At 41.0% G+C, this 18,416-nt stretch overlaps 1 protein-coding gene across 3 annotated transcripts in view; it reads left to right on the top strand.

The window, feature by feature from the left end:
* Positions 1–2,940: 2,940 nt before the first annotated feature.
* Positions 2,941–18,416, top strand: part of LOC110527724 (DCC-interacting protein 13-alpha) — a 32,194-nt gene continuing 16,718 nt past the window's right edge. For 2 of the 3 annotated variants that reach the window (XM_036983219.1, XM_036983218.1), the window contains exons 1-4: positions 2,941–3,148; positions 16,794–16,892; positions 17,057–17,116; positions 17,318–17,389. In XM_036983219.1, coding sequence (XP_036839114.1) covers positions 3,095–3,148; positions 16,794–16,892; positions 17,057–17,116; positions 17,318–17,389 — 285 coding nt within the window. In that variant the 5' untranslated portion in view covers positions 2,941–3,094. The remainder of the gene's footprint in view (positions 3,149–16,793; positions 16,893–17,056; positions 17,117–17,317; positions 17,390–18,416) is intronic. The other variant, XM_036983220.1, reaches the window with a different exon arrangement.

Below are 18,416 nucleotides of genomic sequence, written 5' to 3'. Positions count from 1 at the left end.
TCCACGTTGACTCTTGTCTGTTTGTGATCCATGTTAGCATGTTGCGGATTTGGGCAGACCAGTAGTACAGTTGAAGGGAGGGAAGGGCAAGACCACCTTTAGATTCCGGTTTTGATAAAGTGGAAAACTTGATCCTAGGTTTTTTATTGCCCCATATAAATTTGGTGATGCTTTGGTTAGTTGTTTTGAAGAAGGAAACTGGGAGATAGCATGGGAGCATCTGAAATAAGTAGTTTAGTCTAGGGAGGACGTTCAGTATATAATAATTTTAATTGAAAAACTCTAAGTGATGAATCAAGTGTAGTTTGTAGTTTGTACCAGTTCATAAACCATGTGCCATGGAATTGGTACATCTGGAATTGGTACATCGAAAATCTCCTCCCATTTATTTTGCAACCCATTTATTTTTGTCGGAAATGAGAAGTTGTAATCTGTATGAAGGCAAAAAGGCAATTTTTGAACAAAGGATGAGCCTTTCTTAATAACCTACTAGAGAACCATTTGGGGTTTAAGTATAACTTATGTATGAGTGAATCTTTTAGTGAGAGGTTTAAAGCTTTAATATTTAATAATTTTATCCCCCCAAACTCGTATTCATTGTATAAATGAACACGTTTAATTTTGTCTGGCTTAGCCTTCCAAATAAAATGAAATATTTTTTGCTCATATGATTTAAAAAACGAGTCATCCGGAGTAGGCATTGCCATTAGTAAGTAAGTAAACTGTGATAGGACCAGAGTTCATCAATCTGATTTTTCCATAAATAGACAAGTATTTACCTCTCCATGGTTGCAGAATCTTATCTATTTTTGCTAACTTTCTATTGAAATGAATTATTAAAGTTGATTTATATTTTTGAAGATGTGAATACCAAGTATGTCTACTTCACCATCCGCCCATTTTGTTGGTAAATTACAAGGTAGTGTAAACACTTTTTTTTACGATACAATATGTAATATGGTACACTTGTAATAATTAGGTTTTAATCCAGAGAGTCTAGAAAAGTGTTCAAGATCTTCAATGAGACTGTGCAGGGATCCAGATTGTGGATTTAAGAAAAAAATTGTGATCGGCATACATTGACACTTTTGTTTTTATCCCCCTGGATTTATTGATGGATCTAATTTTAATAGCTAGCATTTCAATTGCCATTATAAATAGATATGGAGACGATGGACAGCCTTGTTTTACTCCTCTTAAAAGCTCAATACTTTCTGAGAAGTAACCATTATTTACTATTTTACATCTGGGGTTGCTGTACATGACTTTAACCCTTTGTATAAGAGATTCACCAAAATTAAAGTAGTCCAGGCATTTATATATACACATTCTAGTTGTACTTTATCAAATGCCTTTTCAAAATCAGCTATGAAGACCTGACCTGGTAAACTTCTGACACACTGGGAATGTGATGAAAGAAATAAAAGCTGAAATAAATCACTCTACTATTATTCTGACATTTCACATTCTTAAAATAAAGCAGTGATCCTAACTGACCTAAGACAGGGAATGTTTACAAGGATTAAATGTCAGGAATTGTAAAAGACTGAGTTTAAATTGTATTTGGATAAGGTGTATGTAAACTTCTGACTTCAACTAAGTTATCCTGTACAAGATTTTGTACCGAATACATTACATTGTTACAGGTGTCAAGCTTATGGGCACATGGCAGCAGTGTGTAGGAGGGAGGTTCCTAGGTGTGAGAAGTGTGCAGAAGGGAATTTATTGTATGCCAACCTCCGTTAAACGTCATCGAAGAATTCTAGCATGTACATGCTCATTCATGCTCTTTACAAACCGCTTATTGTTTGACATGGGCTGTGTTTCAAACTCATAAAAGACACCCTCGTCCACTTAACCTCGCTGATGCCCATGGCGGAATCACTGTCACCATCTTGGACGTCGGTCCAAACGATTAGCCAAACAAGGGAAGTTCGCAACATAAGCCCCTCAGCCCTCATTCTTGATTGAGTTTGCAAGTGTACAATTATGTTCAATTCGGGGCCTGAAACGCCCCATAATTCCATTTGCGATGATTGTACATCCAGTAAGAAAATTCAGCCAAAACTTAAAACCTCAACGGCAATATGGAGAAGTCAAGAGTAAGTCAAAACAAATGTAAAAAGGTTACAAATGATGCTGCTAATGCACATGATGGCACAAACACATCTCATAAAAGAAAGCTTTTGGAAATTTTTGAAATAAAAACATTTTCCTTCTTCAGAAGTTCCAGCTAAGCAGGCTAACATTAGTTAGTTAATTTGCTAGATATCATACAGTAGGTGTATATTAATAATTATATAGTTTATATAAGTAGACATGTGATCAAAATTGACTGTAGTGCATATAAAGCAACCACAACCTACCGGTGGCTGAAAACACAATCATCCCGGGATGAACGAGTTACGAATTTCCAGGCAAGGGCGGTCCATTTAAAAATCATTCCTTCCTTCCTTGCCCTGCAAGTGTATACTCGTCCGAAGTCCTGATACGTCATCAGAAGTGTCCACTTAATTTGAGGGCTGAGGGGATAGGGTGTATTTTTTAAGTGTTTGGAATGCAGGCATGGATTTAATGGTAGTTTCTCGCCAAATTGTTCATGTGCAGGCCATCAAATCAAGGGCACTCCTTTGATTTAAAGTTGTTTTTTGACGAAAATCTAAAAGTGTCAGTTTGTCACTTTCACGAGGTTGAAGTAATATCATGTTCAACTACATAAGACATTGGCTCGAATGTAGGTTGTGCCTTTAGATTTCAAGATTATGAACAACTACGGAATCTTTTTTCAATTCTCATATTGACTTCTCAAACCCCGGCATGGTTTGTTTCGCAAGTTCCCGGAAGTCTCGCGATGTTGCGCCTCTGGGTTTTAGAAACTCTGTGGTTTAGCCATAATTATGACTTCGTGACTGAGGTAACTAGTGACTACCGCTCCAAGTGTGTCCCATATCCGCATGTGGGAGGAGCTGTTTGGGGTGTTGTGGATCTATCTGTAAAGGGAAAAAAATTCAGTGGGAGTGATTGTCAGCTCTTTTGTTTCTTATTGACATATTACAGTTCATATTGATACGAATTGAAATAGCTAGCTATAGCCATGCCTGGAATAGATAAATTACCGATAGAGGAGACATTCGAAGACAGTCCGCAGGTAATATATTTCACGCTATGCTCTGTAGCCTGCTAGCTTTATATCTCTCGTCTTTGTGCCTTGCAAAAGCGCAGCAAAAGCTAGCCCTGCTAACTCGCTCGAGCAAGCATCAAGAGTTGTCAAATGGCTCAAAAAGTGATAACTGGCCTCGTCATATTTGCCAGCTGTCAATGGTATTATCTATTTATGCAACATTATTAATATCGGCCTTTGCACCACCTGCTAAAAGTATGCACGCTAATGGTTTTCTAGTGAAACACATCACACCATTGTGTTGATGAACACATAAATGAGCTACTGCCAGGTTACGTGACCATCCTTACTCTATCTGGCTGGCTACTGTTAGTCTCTGGGCAGGGTGCACCACTTTCTCCTGCCTAGGGACGAGGTTGCCAAATAACAAAGCACAGAATGTTTAATGAAATTACGTTTGAACATACTCTACCGCATGTTGTTGTCAGTGTGGTTGGTCCTTCAGCTGGTCGACATGTTTTTTTTTAATATCCACAAGACACTATTATTTACCCGACTTTTTGGAGCGCATGTACTGAGGTTGACATTTCACCTGGCACATGCGCAAACATTCCTTACCCCAGGATACTTCAACTGGTGATAACCCGGGAGAATAAAAAAAAAAGGAGCACACTCTGTTGCTGCGTAAATCTGGTAGATTTATTGACGGGACAAGTAAACGATCAGATTTATGCTGCAACAGAGCGCTCCTTTTTTTTTATTATCCTGGAAAGACACCAGTTGAAGTATCCTGGGGTAAGGAATGTTTTGGGATTTTCAAGTCCCACAGTCTAGTACCTGATTTCCCCTTTTTCATTTAAGATGGGCTGAAGCGAGTTTGGGTATACCTTCGTTCCATTGATATGCAGTACCTGTCAAAAGTTTGAACATACCTACTTATTCAAGGGTTTTTCTTTATTTTTCTATTTTCTACATTGTAAAATAATAGTGAAGACAAAACTATGAAATAACACATATGGAATCATGTATCAACCAAAAAAGTGTTAAACAAATAAAAAATATATTTGAGATCCTTCAAAGTAGCCACCCTTTGCCTCTATGACAACTTTGCAAACTTTTGGCATTCTCTCAACCAGCTTCATGAGGTAACCTGGAATGCATTTCAATTAACAGGTGTGCCTTGTTCATTTGTGGAATTTCTTTCCTTCTTAATGCATTTGAGCCAATCAGTTGTGTTGTGACAAGGTAGGGGTGGTATACAGAAGATAGCCCTATTTGGTAAAATACCAAGTTCATATTATGGCAAGAACAGCTCAAAAAAGCAAAGAGAAATGACATTCCATCATTACTTTAAGACATGAAGGTCAGTCAATCTGGAAAATTTCAAGAACTTTGAAAGTTTCTTCTAGTGCAATCCCAAAAACCATAAAGCGCTATGATGAAACTGTCTCTCATGAGGACTGCCACAGGAAAGGAAGTCCCAGAGTTACCTCTGCTGCAGAGGATAAGTTCATTAGTTACCAGCCTCAGAAATTGCAGCCCAAATAAATTATTCACAGAGTTCAAGTAACAGACACATCACAACCTCAACTTTTCAGAGGAGACTGTGAATCAGGCCTTCATGGTCAAAGTTTTTCAAAGAAACCACTACCAAAGGACACCAATAATAAGAAGAGACTTGCTTGGGCCAAGAAACACAAGCAATAGACATTAGACCGGTGGAAATCTGTCCTTTGGTCTGATGAGTCCAAATTTTAGATTTTTGGTTCCAACCTCCCTGTTTTTGTGAGACGCAGATCAGGTGAATGGATGATCTCTGCATGTGTGGTTCCCAACGTGAAGCATGGAGGAAGTGTGATGGTGTGGGGATGCTTTGCGCTTAGTGGGACTATAATTTGTTTTTCAACAGGACAATGACCCAACACACCTCCAAGCTGTGTAAGGGCTATTTGACCAAAAAGCAGGGTGATGGAGTGCTGCATCAGATTACCTGGCCTCCACACTCACCCAACCTCAACCCAATTGAGATGGTTTGAGATGAGAATCTAAAATATATTTAGATTTGTTTTACACTTTCTTGGTTACTACATGATTTCATATATTATTTCATAGTTTTGATGTCTTCACAAATGATTCTTCAATGTAGAAAATAGTAAAAATAAAGAAATACCCTTGAATGAGTAGGTGTGTCCAAACTTTTGACTGGTACTGTATATTCATGTCATAGCACACCCTGCACATGAAAATGTTATTTTGTAAGGGGTATGCAGTGGGTTGAAAGCTATGTCACCAACGTATGTTGTATCAGACATTTCAAACAACACCCCCAGCTAATGCAATAACAGTCATTGTATTTCATTTAAGAGAATGAACCAGATTTATCAAGGCAACCTTTGGCCTAATTTGACTGGGTGCCAACGGCAGATTTAGGTACTTGTTTTCATCTGTAACCCCAGTATGATCCATGTGAGCGCAGCGAAAGTTCACTCCGTGAGGAACTAATGTGCAGCGCTGTATTTGGTCTCCACCGCCTAGCTCATGCAGCTCTAAGAACAAAGGAATGTTTGGGCCAAAAAGAGGGTTCGACCACTGAGAGTTGAGCTAATGATCAACATCTACATAGGTGTGAATTGCAGTATATTACCAGGTGCCATGTACTCAGGTAGAAGCCACATGAGCCTAGTCCAAACAAAGAAAATCATGTTTCAAAGCTGACACATCCAGGTATAATTGTGTGGGTGAGTCAATTTATTTTAACGACATTGTTTACCATGATTTAATACATGTTATTAACAGTGTGCTCCATTTTAAAATTAACTTTATTACATGAAACAAAATGTTTAGCCTAAGGGCATTTTCATCGAAAAGGACCCGTGAGCAGCAACATGTAAAGCTCTTAGGAGCATATCAAATTGGGGGTTAAATGAAAGCGAAGACTATGTTTTTGGTAAATGAAGTCAATTAAATCTTTTTTGACAATTTTCCATCTTAAAAATATGGCATAAGTTCATGGTTTCATTTTCTCGATGAACAGATGGAAAGGGGTTCTTGGACAACATCTACCAGAAAAAGTTTTAAAGGGAATCAAATGAATCAAAACACAATCATGTTGACGTAAAGACCCCTACCAACTAATATCAACACTTATCTATAATGTAGGAGAAATTGTTTACCTTCTGTAAGTTTAAGATATGTTGCCTTGTAATTCTGTTACCAAAAACCCACATCTTTAATATATTTTCTAATGTCTCTCCCTTACAGAAGTAACAAGTAATTGTAGACCTACCAATGGTAGACCTATAGTGATTTTACTGATATCAATTTTGTTTATGAATTGATTCAAACTCGTTACCTCTCCCAGCTCTTACAGACACCTACCCATGAGCCCCCTCTCTTTCCATTTACTGTAACCAGCATCCTCACCCACTGAGCACCAACCAACACCGGACGTTCATGGACATTGAACATTTGGTCAGTCCACCCTGGCCTTGATGTTACGTTCACAGATGGACTGGACTGGACCAAATCGGAACGTATCATAGATGTATGTTTCATAAGTTTGGATCGTACAGTACAGTGGGTAGAGTAAAGTACAAAACAGTACCGAGTACAGTACTGTGAGTAGAGTACAATAAAAAAAAAGAGTAGAGTATTGTAATGCCTTTTATAAATTGTTTTTGGCTTGACTATGAGCGCTGCACGTGCACAGAGAGAACCATCACATTCATGCATTTTCATTTTCGAAGCATTTGATATGTCATCCAATCCCTATCAGCTACTGTACTGTATGTAGCTAGCTACCTAGAGTATCCAACAAAACATGTACAATACTATTCATAGGCTATTCGTCAGTCTTTCCTGTCTGTTGCAGAACAGTCTGGCTCTGAACAGCGGTGTCAATGGAATTAGGCCATAGAAATAGAATACATTCCATTCTAGTCATTCTATTTCTATGGTTGAGGCGCTATACTATATTAGAGTTGGTCATATGGAGAAAAATCCATATTGCGATAAATTGCCTGAATTAATGCGATAACAATAAAGTGCACCACAATTAGAAATATTTATTATCCTTTAAACTACGACTCAGTGTTGTCGTACTCGAGACCGTTCTCGAGTCTGGTCTCAAGACCACATATTGAGTGTCTCGGTCTTGTCACAGTGTCAGATACATTTTTACTCGGTCCTGGACAAAGAGGACTCAGGCAAGACCAGAGGAGTAAAAAATACACTGCTCCAAAAAAATAAAGGGAACACTAAAATAACACATCCTAGATCTGAATGAATGAAATATTCTTATTAAATACTTTTTTCTTTACATAGTTGAATGTGCTGACAACAAAATCACACACAAATGATCAATGGAAATCAAATTTATCAACCCATGGAGGTCTGGATTTGGAGTCCCACTCAAAATTAAAGTGGAAAACCACACTACAGGCTGATCCAACTTTGATGTAAGGTCCTTAAAACAAGTCAAAATGAGGCTCAGTAGTATGTGTGGCCTCCACGTGCCTGTATGACCTCCCTACAACGCCTGGGCATGCTCCTGATGAGGTGGCGGATGGTCTCCTGAGGGATCTCCTCCCAGACCTGGACTAAAGCATCCGCCAACTCCTGGACAGTCTGTGGTGCAACGTGGAGTTGGTGGATTTAGCGAGACATGATGTCCCAGATGTGCTCAATTGGATTCAGGTCTGGGGAACGGGCGGGCCAGTCCATAGCATCAATGCCTTCCTCTTGCAGGAACTGCTGACACACTCCAGCCACACGAGGTCTAGCATTGTCTTGCATTAGGAGGAACCCAGGGCCAACCGCACCAGCATATGGTCTCACAAGGGGTCTGAGGATCTCATCTCGGTACCTAATGGCAGTCAGGCTACCTCTGGCGAGCACATGGAGGGCTGTGCGGCCCCCCAAGGAATGACTGACCCACCGCCAAACCGGTCATGCTGGAGGATGTTGCAGGCAGCAGAACGTTCTCCACGGCGTCTCCAGACTCTGTCACGTCTGTCACATATGCTCAGTGTGAACCTGCTTTCATCTGTGAAGAGCACAGGGCGCCAGTGGCGAATTTGCCAATCTTGGTGTTCTCTGGAAAATGCCAAATGTCCTGCACGGTGTTGGGCTGTAAGCACAACCCCCACCTGTGGACGTCGGGCCCTCATACCACCCTCATGGAGTCGTTTGAGCAGACACATGCACATTTGTGGCCTGCTGGAGGTCATTTTGCTGGGCTCTGGCAGTTCTCCTCCTGCTCCTCCTTGCACAAAGGCGGAGGTAGCGGTCCTGCTGCTGGGTTGTTGCCATCCTACGGCCTCCTCCACGTCTCCTGATGTACTGGCCTGTCTCCTGGTAGCGCCTCCATGCTCTGGACACTACGCTGACAGACACAGCAAACCTTCTTGCCACAGCTCGCATTGATGTGCCATCCTGGATGAGCTGCACTACCTGAGCCACTTGTGTGGTTTGTAGACTCCGTCTCATGCTACCACTAGAGTGAAAGCACCGCCAGCATTCAAAAGTGACGAAAACATCAGCCAGGAAGCATACAGTGCATTGCGAAAGTATTCGGCCCCCTTGAACTTTGCGACCTTTTGCCACATTTCAGGCTTCAAACATAAAGATATAAAACTGTATTTTTTTGTGAAGAATCAACAACAAGTGGGACACAATCATGAAGTGGAACGACATTTGTTGGATATTTCAAACTTTTTTAACAAATCAAAAAATGAAAAATTGGGCGTGCAAAATTACTCAGCCCCTTTACTTTCAGTGCAGCAAACTCTCTCCAGAAGTTCAGTGAGGATCTCTGAATGATCCAATGTTGACCTAAATGACTAATGATGATAAATACAATCCACCTGTGTGTAATCAAGTCTCCGTATAAATGCACCTGCACTGTGATAGTCTCAGAGGTCCGTTAAAAGCGCAGAGAGCATCATGAAGAACAAGGAACACACCAGGCAGGTCCGAGATACTGTTGTGAAGAAGTTTAAAGCCGGATTTGGATACAAAAAGATTTCCCAAGCTTTAAACATCCCAAGGAGCACTGTGCAAGCGATAATATTGAAATGTAAGGAGTATCAGACCACTGCAAATCTACCAAGACCTGGCCGTCCCTCTAAACTTTCAGCTCATACAAGGAGAAGACTGATCAGAGATGCAGCCAAGAGGCCCATGATCACTCTGGATGAACTGCAGAGATCTACAGCTGAGGTGGGAGAGTCTGTCCATAGGACAACAATCAGTCGTATATTGCACAAATCTGGCCTTTATGGAAGAGTGGCAAGAAGAAAGCCATTTCTTAAAGATATCCTTAAAAAGTGTTGTTTAAAGTTTGCCACAAGCCACCTGGGAGACACACCAAACATGTGGAAGAAGGTGCTCTGGTCAGATGAAACCAAAATTGAACTTTTTGGCAACAATGCAAAACGTTATGTTTGGCGTAAAAGCAACACAGCTCATCACCCTGAACACACCATCCCCATTGTCAAACATGGTGGTGGCAGCATCATGGTTTGGGCCTGCTTTTCTTCAGCAGGGACAGGGAAGATGGTTAAAATTGATGGGAAGATGGATGGAGCCAAATACAGGACCATTCTGGAAGAAAACCTGATGGAGTCTGCAAAAGACCTGAGACTGGGACGGAGATTTGTCTTCCAACAAGACAATGATCCAAAACACAAAGCAAAATCTACAATGGAATGGTTCAAAAATAAACATATCCAGGTGTTAGAATGGCCAAGTCAAAGTCCAGACCTGAATCCAATCGAGAATCTGTGGAAAGAACTGAAAACTGCTGTTCTCAAATGCTCTCCATCCAACCTCACTGAGCTCGAGCTGTTTTGCAAGGAGGAATGGGAAAAAATGTCAGTCTCTCGATGTGCAAAACTGATAGAGACATACCCCAAGCGACTTACAGCTGTAATCGCAGCAAAAGGTGGCGCTACAAAGTATTAACTTAAGGGGGCTGAATAATTTTGCACGCCCAATTTTTCATTTTTTGATTTGTTAAAAAAGTTTGAAATATCCAATAAATGTCGTTCCACTTCATGATTGTGTACCACTTGTTGTTGATTCTTCACAAAAAAATACAGTTTTATATCTTTATGTTTGAAGCCTGAAATGTGGCAAAAGGTCGCAAAGTTCAAGGGGGCCGAATACTTTCGCAATGCACTGTAGGAACTGAGAAGTGGTCTGTGGTCACCACCTGCAGAACCACTCCATTATTGGGGGTGTCTTGCTAATTGCCTATAATTTCCACCTGTTGTCTATTCCATTTGCACAACAGCATGTGCAATTTATTGTCAATCAGTGTTGCTTCCTAAGTGGACAGTTTGATTTCACAGAAGTGTGATTGACTTGGAGTTACATTGTGTTGTTTAAGTGTTCCCTTTATTTTTTTTGAGCAGTGTATATAATTACCAGCTCCCGTTCAGTCGGTTTATGAAACTCCTTGGTCAGGTCAAACATCCACACTCCTTTCATGAAACATACATTTTTCTCAATCACTTACAAGCATTTTCTGATCTGTTGAAACAGCAATGAGCAAGTGCTCAAATACATTTATATAACTTATGATATTTCTTTTTTGCCTTTGTGCCTGTTGAATATCTTAGATCCCCTTTTGCTCAACCTTTAAAAACCAATATCATCTGTGAATACAAAATTCGCTGTTAACTGTTTTGTTCACAGAATCTTAAGACATTGTTTTGATCAGAAGAGAAATGTGTGCAATTGTCTTCACTGTTTCCAGCAATCAGTAAATACTAGTGCACAAAAGTCTAACCCCCCCCCCCCCCCCCCCCCCATCAGTCTCCCACCATGTACAATATAGGCAACGTGCTAGGCAATGGTGATTGTTTAATTTTATAGTGCAGAGACTGAAGTCGGGTTACTTCGAAGTGACTTTTGGTTAGTCCTAAGTCATCTTAACCAACATTGTGACTTTCCAATTATAATATTGCTTTGGTGTGGATTGAGGCCTGTACAGTGCATTTGGAAAGTATTCAGACCTCTTGACTTTTTCCACATTTTGTTACGTTACAGCCTTACTCTAAAATGTATAAAATATTTTTTTTTCTCTCATCAATATACACACAGTACCCCATAATGACAAAGCAAAAACAGGTTTGGAAATATCACATTTTACATAAGTATTCAGACCCTTCACTCAGTACTTTGTTGAAGAACCTTTGGCAGTGAATACAGCCTCAAGTCTTCTTGGGTATGACGCTACAAACTTGGCACACATTTATTTGGGGTGTTTCTCCCATTTTTCTGTCTGGTTGGATGGGGAGCGTTGCTGCATTGCTGCACAGCTATTTTCAGGTCTTTCCAGAGATGTTCGATTGGGTTCAAGTCTAGGCTCTGGCTGGGCCACTCAAGGACATTCAGAGACTTGTCCCGAAGACACTCCTGTGTTGTTGGCTGTCTGCTTAGGGTCATTGTCCTGTTGGAAGGTGAACCTTCGCCCCAGCCTGAGATCCTGAGTGCTCTGGAGCAGGTTTTCATCAAGTATCTCTCTGTACTTTGCTCTGTTTATCTTTCCCTCGATCCTGACTAGTCTCCCAGTCCCTGCTGCTGAAAAATATCCCCACAGCATGATGCTGCCACCACAATGCTTCACCGTAGGGATGGTGCCAGGTTTCCTCCAGACGTGTCGCTTGGCATTTAAGCCAAAGTTTTATCAGACCAGAGAGTCTTGTTTCTCATGGTGTGAGAGTCCTTTAGGTGCCTTTTGGCAAACTCCAAGCGGGTTGTCAAGTGCCTTTTACTGAGGAGTGGCTCCCGTGTGGCCACTCTACCATAAAAGCCTGATTGTTGAAGTGCTGCAGAGATGATTGTGCTTCTGGAAGGTTCTCCCATCTCCACAGTCAGAGTGACCATTCGCTTCTTGGACGCCTCCCTGACCAAGGCCCTTCTCCCCCGATTGCTCAGTTTGGTCAGGTGGCCAGCTCTAGGAATAGTCTTGGTGGTTCCACACTTCTTCCATTTAAGAATGATGGAGGCCACTTTTTTCTTGAGGACCTTCAAAGCTGCTTGTATCTTTTGGCACCCTTCCCCAGATCTGTGCCTCGACACAGTCTCGGAGCTGTACGGACAATTCCTTCGACCTAATGGCTTGGGGGACCTTATATAGCCAGGTGTGTGCCTTTCCAAATAATTTCCAATCAATTGAATTTACCAATCAAGTCGTAGAAACATCTCAAGGATGATGAATGGAAACAGGATGCACCTGAGCTCAATTTCGAGTCTCATAACAAAGTGTCTGAATAATTATGTAAATAAGGTATTTCTGTTGTCTAAAATGTCTAAAAACCTGTTTTCGCTTTGATATTACCTGGTATTGTGTGTAGATAGATAAGAAATAACAATTTAATACATTTTAGACTAAGGCTGTATTTATTTTATTTAACCTTTATTTTAACTAGGCAAGTCAGTTAAGAACAAATTCTTATTCACAACGGCGGCTTAGGAACAGTGGGTTAACTGCCTTGTTCAGGGGCAGAACGACAGATTTTTACCTTGTCGGCTCGAGGATTCGATCTAGCAGTCTTTCGGCCACTGGTCCAACGCTCTAACCACTAGGCTACCAGTCACTGCACCATATATGTGGGATACAGCGATGAGGTAGTTATTAAAAAATAATGTTAAACACTATTATTGCACACAGAGTGAGTCCATGCAACTTATTATGTGACTTGTTAAGCACATTTTTACTCCTGAACTTATTTAGGCTTGTCATAACAAAGGGGTTGAGTACTTCTTTCCAATTTGACATTAGGGGGTATTTTGTGTAGGCCAGTGACACACAATTGCAAATGAATACATTTTAAATTCAGGTTGTAACACAACACAAGTCAAGGGCTGTGAATACTTTTTGAAGTCACTGTCATTTTTAATGATTGTACAGTGCCAGTCAAAAGTTTGGACAAACCTACCCATTCAAGGGTTTTTCTACATTGTAGAATAATAGTGAAGACGTGAAAACTATGAAATAACACATATGGAGTCATGTAGTAACCAAAAAAAGTGTTAAACAAATCAACATATAGTTTAGATTTGAGTTTCTTGAAAGTAGCCACCCTTTGCCTTGATGACAGCTTTGCACACGCTTAGCATTCTCTCAACTAGCTTCACCTGGAAAGTTCCCACATATGCTGAGCACTTGTTGGCTGTTTTCCTTCACTCTGCAGTTCAACTCATCCCAAACCATCTTAATTGGGTTGAGGTCGGGTGATTGTGGAGGCTAGGTCATCTGATGTTGTACTTCATCAAATCAATTTTTATTAGTCACATGCGCTGAATACAACCAATGTAGACCTTAGAGTGAAATGCTTACTTACGAGCCCTTAACCAACAGTGCAGTTAAAAAATAATCAGAATAAAAAATGAAAGCAAAAAGTAATTAAAGAGCAGCAATAAAATAACAATAGTGAGACCATATACAGGTTAGTTGAGGTAATACAGTTGAAGTTGGAAGTTTACATACACTTAGGCTTTAGTCTTTAAAACTAGTTTTTCAACCACTCCACAAATTTCTTCTTGACAAACTATAGTTTTGGCAATTCGGTTTGGACATCTACGTTGTGCCTGACACAAGTAATTTTTTCAACAATTGTTTACAGACAGATTATTTCACTTACAATTCACTGTATCACAATTCCAGTGGGTCAGAAGTTTACATACAATAAGTTGACTGTGCCTTTAAACAGCTTGGAAAATTCCAGAAAATGATGTCATGGCTTTAGATGCTTCTGATAGGCTAATTGACATAATTTGAGTCAATTGGAGGTGTACCTGTGGATGTATTTCAAGGCCTGCCTTCAAACTCTGTGCCTCTTTGCTTGACATCATGAGAAAATTTAAATAAATCAGCCAAGAACTCATAACAAAAATTGTAGACCTCCACAAGTCTGGTTCATCCTTGGGAGCAATTTCCAAATGCCTGAAGGTACCACGTTCATCTGTACAAACAATAGTACGCAGGTATAAACACCATGGGACCACACAGCCGTCATACCACTCAAGGAAGGAAACGCGTTCTGTCTCCTAGAGATTAATGTATTTTGGTGCAAAAAGTGTAAATCAATCCCAGAACAACAGCAAAGGACCTTGTGAAGATGCTGCAGGAAACAAGTACAAAAGTATCAATATCCACCATAACACAAGTCCTATATCGACATAACCTGAAAGGCCACTCAGCAAGAAAGAAGCCACCTCTCCAAAACCGCCATAAAAAAAGCCAGACTACGGTTTGCATCTGCACATGGGGACATTTTTACTAGGATTAAATGTCAGGAATTGTGAAACTGAGTTTAAATGTATTTGGCTAAGGTGTATGTAAACTTCCGACTTCAACTGTATATACATGTAGGTAGAGTTATTAAAGTGACTATGCATATATGATAACAACAGAGTAGAAGCAGTGTAAAAGGGGAAGAGGGGGCAATGCAAACAGTCTGCGTAGCCATTTCATTAGATTTTCATTGGACTTATGGCTTGGAAGTAAAAAACTGTTTAAAAGCCTCTTGGACCTAGACTTGGCACTCCGGTACCCCTTGTCATGCGGTAGCAGAGAGAACAGTCTATGACTAGGGTGGCTGGAGTCTGATAATTTTTAGGGCCTTGCTCTGACACCGCCTGGTATAGAGGTCCTGGATGGCAGGAAGCTTTGCACCAGTGATGTACTGGGCCATACGCACTACCCCTTGTAGTGCCTTGCGGTTGAAGGCCAAGTGGTTGCCATACCAGACAGTGATGCAAAAAGTCAGGATGCTCTCAATGGTGCAGTTGTAGAACCTTTTGAGGATCTGAGGACCCATGCCAAATCTTTTCAGTCTCCTGGGGGGGAATAGGTTTCATTGTGCCCTCTTCATCACTCTCCTTCTTGGTCAAATAGCCTTTACACAGCCTGGAGGTGTGTTGGGTCATTGTCCTGTTGAAAAACAAATGATAGTCCCTATAAGCGCAAACCAGCATAGCTACCACAGCATTCCTCAGCAATTAAACCATCCCATCTGGTTTGCGCTCAGTGGGACTATCATGTGTTTGAGTAGGTGTGTCCAAACTTTTGACTGGTACTGTATGTATTTTGCAGACTTCTGTGTCTTGTGGACTCTGTTTTGAAAATCTACAACATTGTTCTGAAAAATGCTTGTACACGATTGAGAAAAACTGTAATATCTTATCTATTGAAACCTGGGCATCCTACTTTACTTGTGACATTACTGTCCTTTTACTTTCATTGAAACATATTCTCAAACTTTCCTTCAGTCGCTGGTAGGGAAGAATGGGGGAAATTGTTTGAAAGTTGCACATTTACTATTATTAGGGGAGACCGGGGGAAGTTGTAACATATTTAGTCTTCATCTATTATGGACCTGTTTGGGAATTTTTGTACTTGTTTCATTCCGTTTGCATCTTTTTAAGAAAGGTTTTGCAACAGAATCGGCAGAATGAATACATCCCCCTGATCACACGCGCACACAGTTCACTTTCATAGCAGTCACATAAAGCATCACTTTTCTTGTTATATAATTCATTCTTGCATCTACACACTCTCCTCTCTTCTTTTCCCTTCACTTGTGGACTTCACAACATAACACAACAGCTGTCTGTGACCAGGCGCAAAAACCTCTCCAAGCCAAACCTTCATACCATAACCGCTAACCAGCCTATATCGTTGTTACCATATTAACTTTATAGTCAACAAACTAGAACTAACGCAGTAGTAAACCCACAATCTAATCCATGTGTACAATCACGCAGTACAGTGTACAGCAAGCAGTTTAACAGTTACACTGGTGGTCCCCAGTGTCAATAAATTAATAAAACCGAAAGCCTACCTTGACTTGGAAGAGTTGCGTTGTTGGATAGCCTTAGCCACCTAGCTAACATAAATAGCCTTCCTCTCTGTTTGAGCCAGGTTGAGTAGGCTAAATGAGCTGGTTTAGCGAAGTAAGTAAAAGGTAAACTAAGAAGAAGAAAAAATACAATGAAATATATCTCTCTCTCTGCTCCTTCTCAATTTTTTAAGAAAATAATTTGTTCAAAACTGTTCAACTATTACCTTCCTCTCTTTGAGTCAACTACTCACCACATTTTATGCACTGCAGTGCTAGCTAGCTGTAGCTTATGCTTTCGGTACTACGTTCATTCTCTGATCCTTTGATTGGATGGGCGAGATGTTAGTTCATACTGTAAGAGATCTGATAGGTTGGAACACGTCGTCATATTTACTCTATAAGTCCGTGGAAGAAGGTGTGAACCATGAGCCTCCTAGGTTTTGTGTTGAAGTCAATGTACCCAGAGGAGGGTGCTGTTGAGGCTACTGTAGAACTTCATTGCGAAACAGTGTCTTTAATCAGTTATGTAGTATTTAGTATAATTGAATTTAAAAAGGATAACATTTTTTATGTTCGATATTTCAATTTTTATGAAATTCACTGAGTGGGATGGACCTCCCATTCCACTGAGGAGCCTCCATCGGTGGGGTGACTACAATAGTCAGAGGGGTTGGCTAAAGCTACAGATCTGGGACCAGATTAGCCTTGCACAAGGGTGACATAAGTGTGCCATCTAAGCTACCTACTTCAGGTAAGCCTAACCTGAATGTTTCCTGAGTTGAGTGCTTCCTTCATCCAGTGTGTTTCTCTGTTGCCAGACGCGCTCCCTGCTCGGCGTGTTTGAGGAGGATGCAGCTGCCATATCGAAATACTCCCAGCAGCTCTTCCAGGCCATGCACAGAATCTATGATGCACAGGTGAGCAATGACCTCTGGGATATGCTCATGCCAGTTAGTGTCCGGGCTTTTAAAAACAAGCAAAAATGCAAGCATGCACACACTCAATACTCTCACTCACACACACACACACACACTTTCTTTATATTGCTCCTACAGCTAGTTAGATGACTCTTTTTTTTCAGAATGAGTTGAGTGCTGCCACCCATCTCACCTCCAAACTTCTGAAGGGGTATGAGAAACAGGTAGGCCTATGTTCTCAGTGTCAACATGCTGGAATGATGTACAGTATGTATGTATTTATTTTTCATGCATCTTCCAAGAAACCCTTACGGTTTGAACATTAGTTGAATGCGCTGACTATGTCCCTCCAGATAAGAGCGTCTGATAAATGGCTGAATTCGCAAATGTAAAATGGTTTAGGGCTGACTGGGCTGTCTTTGCAGCGTTTCCCTCTTTGCTGCGATGACGAGGTCATGAGCTCCACTCTGCAGCAGTTTGCCAAAGTCATAGACGAGGTGAGAACACACGCAGCGGGTCCACTGCTCTGCCCTCATTAACTCATCCTCCTCGCTGTGGCACGCTGCTGCTCAAATAAGATTACACCGTCTTAACCTTTTTCATCTCTACATTTTCTTAATTACACCACACTATACACTCCGACTTTGCACATTCACCTCCTCTACTCTTCTTTTCTCCGTTCTCTTCATCTTAACCTTTTTCTTCTCTCCTTTCCTTTTCTTCCTTCTTTCTTTCTCTCTGTGTCTTAACCTCCATTAGTTACACCACACTGTAAACACTCACACTTTAACCGCTCCCTTCCTTTCTCTTTCTTTCTTTCTTTCTTTCTTTCTTTCTTCTATTGCTTCCTCCATTCCGTCCATCTTAACCTCTCCCTTTTTTTCTCTCCTTTCCTTCTGTCTGTCTTAACCTCTCCCTTTCTGTTCTCCTTTCCTTCTGTCTGTCTTAACCTCTCCCTTTCTGTTTTCCTTTCCTTCTGTCTGTCTCAACCTCTCCCTTTCTGTTCTCCTTTCCTCCTGTCTGTCTCAACCTCTCCCTTTCTGTTTTCCTTTCCTTCTGTCTGTCTTAACCTCTCCCTTTCTGTTCTCCTTTCCTTCTGTCTGTCTTAACCTCTCCCTTTCTGTTTTCCTTTCCTTCTGTCTGTCTTAACCTCTCCCTTTCTGCTCTCCTTTCCTCCTGTCTGTCTTAACCTCTCCCCTTTTTTCTCTCATTTCCTTTCTCTCTGTCTTAACCTCTCCCTTTCTGTTCTCCTTTCCTTCTCTCTGTCTTAACCTCTCCCTTTCTGTTCTCCTTTCCTTCTGTCTGTCTTAACCTCTCCCTTTCTGTTCTCCTTTCCTTCTGTCTGTCCTAACCTCTCCCTTTCTGTTCTCCTTTCCTTCTGCCTGTCTTAACCTCTCCCTTTCTGTTCTCCTTTCCTCCTGTCTGTCTTAACCTCTCCCTTTTTTTTCTCTCCTTTCCTTCTCTCTGTCTTAACCTCTCCAATCATTCACTCCACACAGGCTACTCCCTCACTCTTCACTTCAA

This window comes from Oncorhynchus mykiss, chromosome 7, assembly GCF_013265735.2.
Source record: "Oncorhynchus mykiss isolate Arlee chromosome 7, USDA_OmykA_1.1, whole genome shotgun sequence".
Lineage (NCBI taxonomy): Eukaryota > Metazoa > Chordata > Actinopteri > Salmoniformes > Salmonidae > Oncorhynchus > Oncorhynchus mykiss.
Note: the sequence above shows the minus strand (reverse complement) of the source record. Positions and strands in the feature narration are given on the sequence as shown.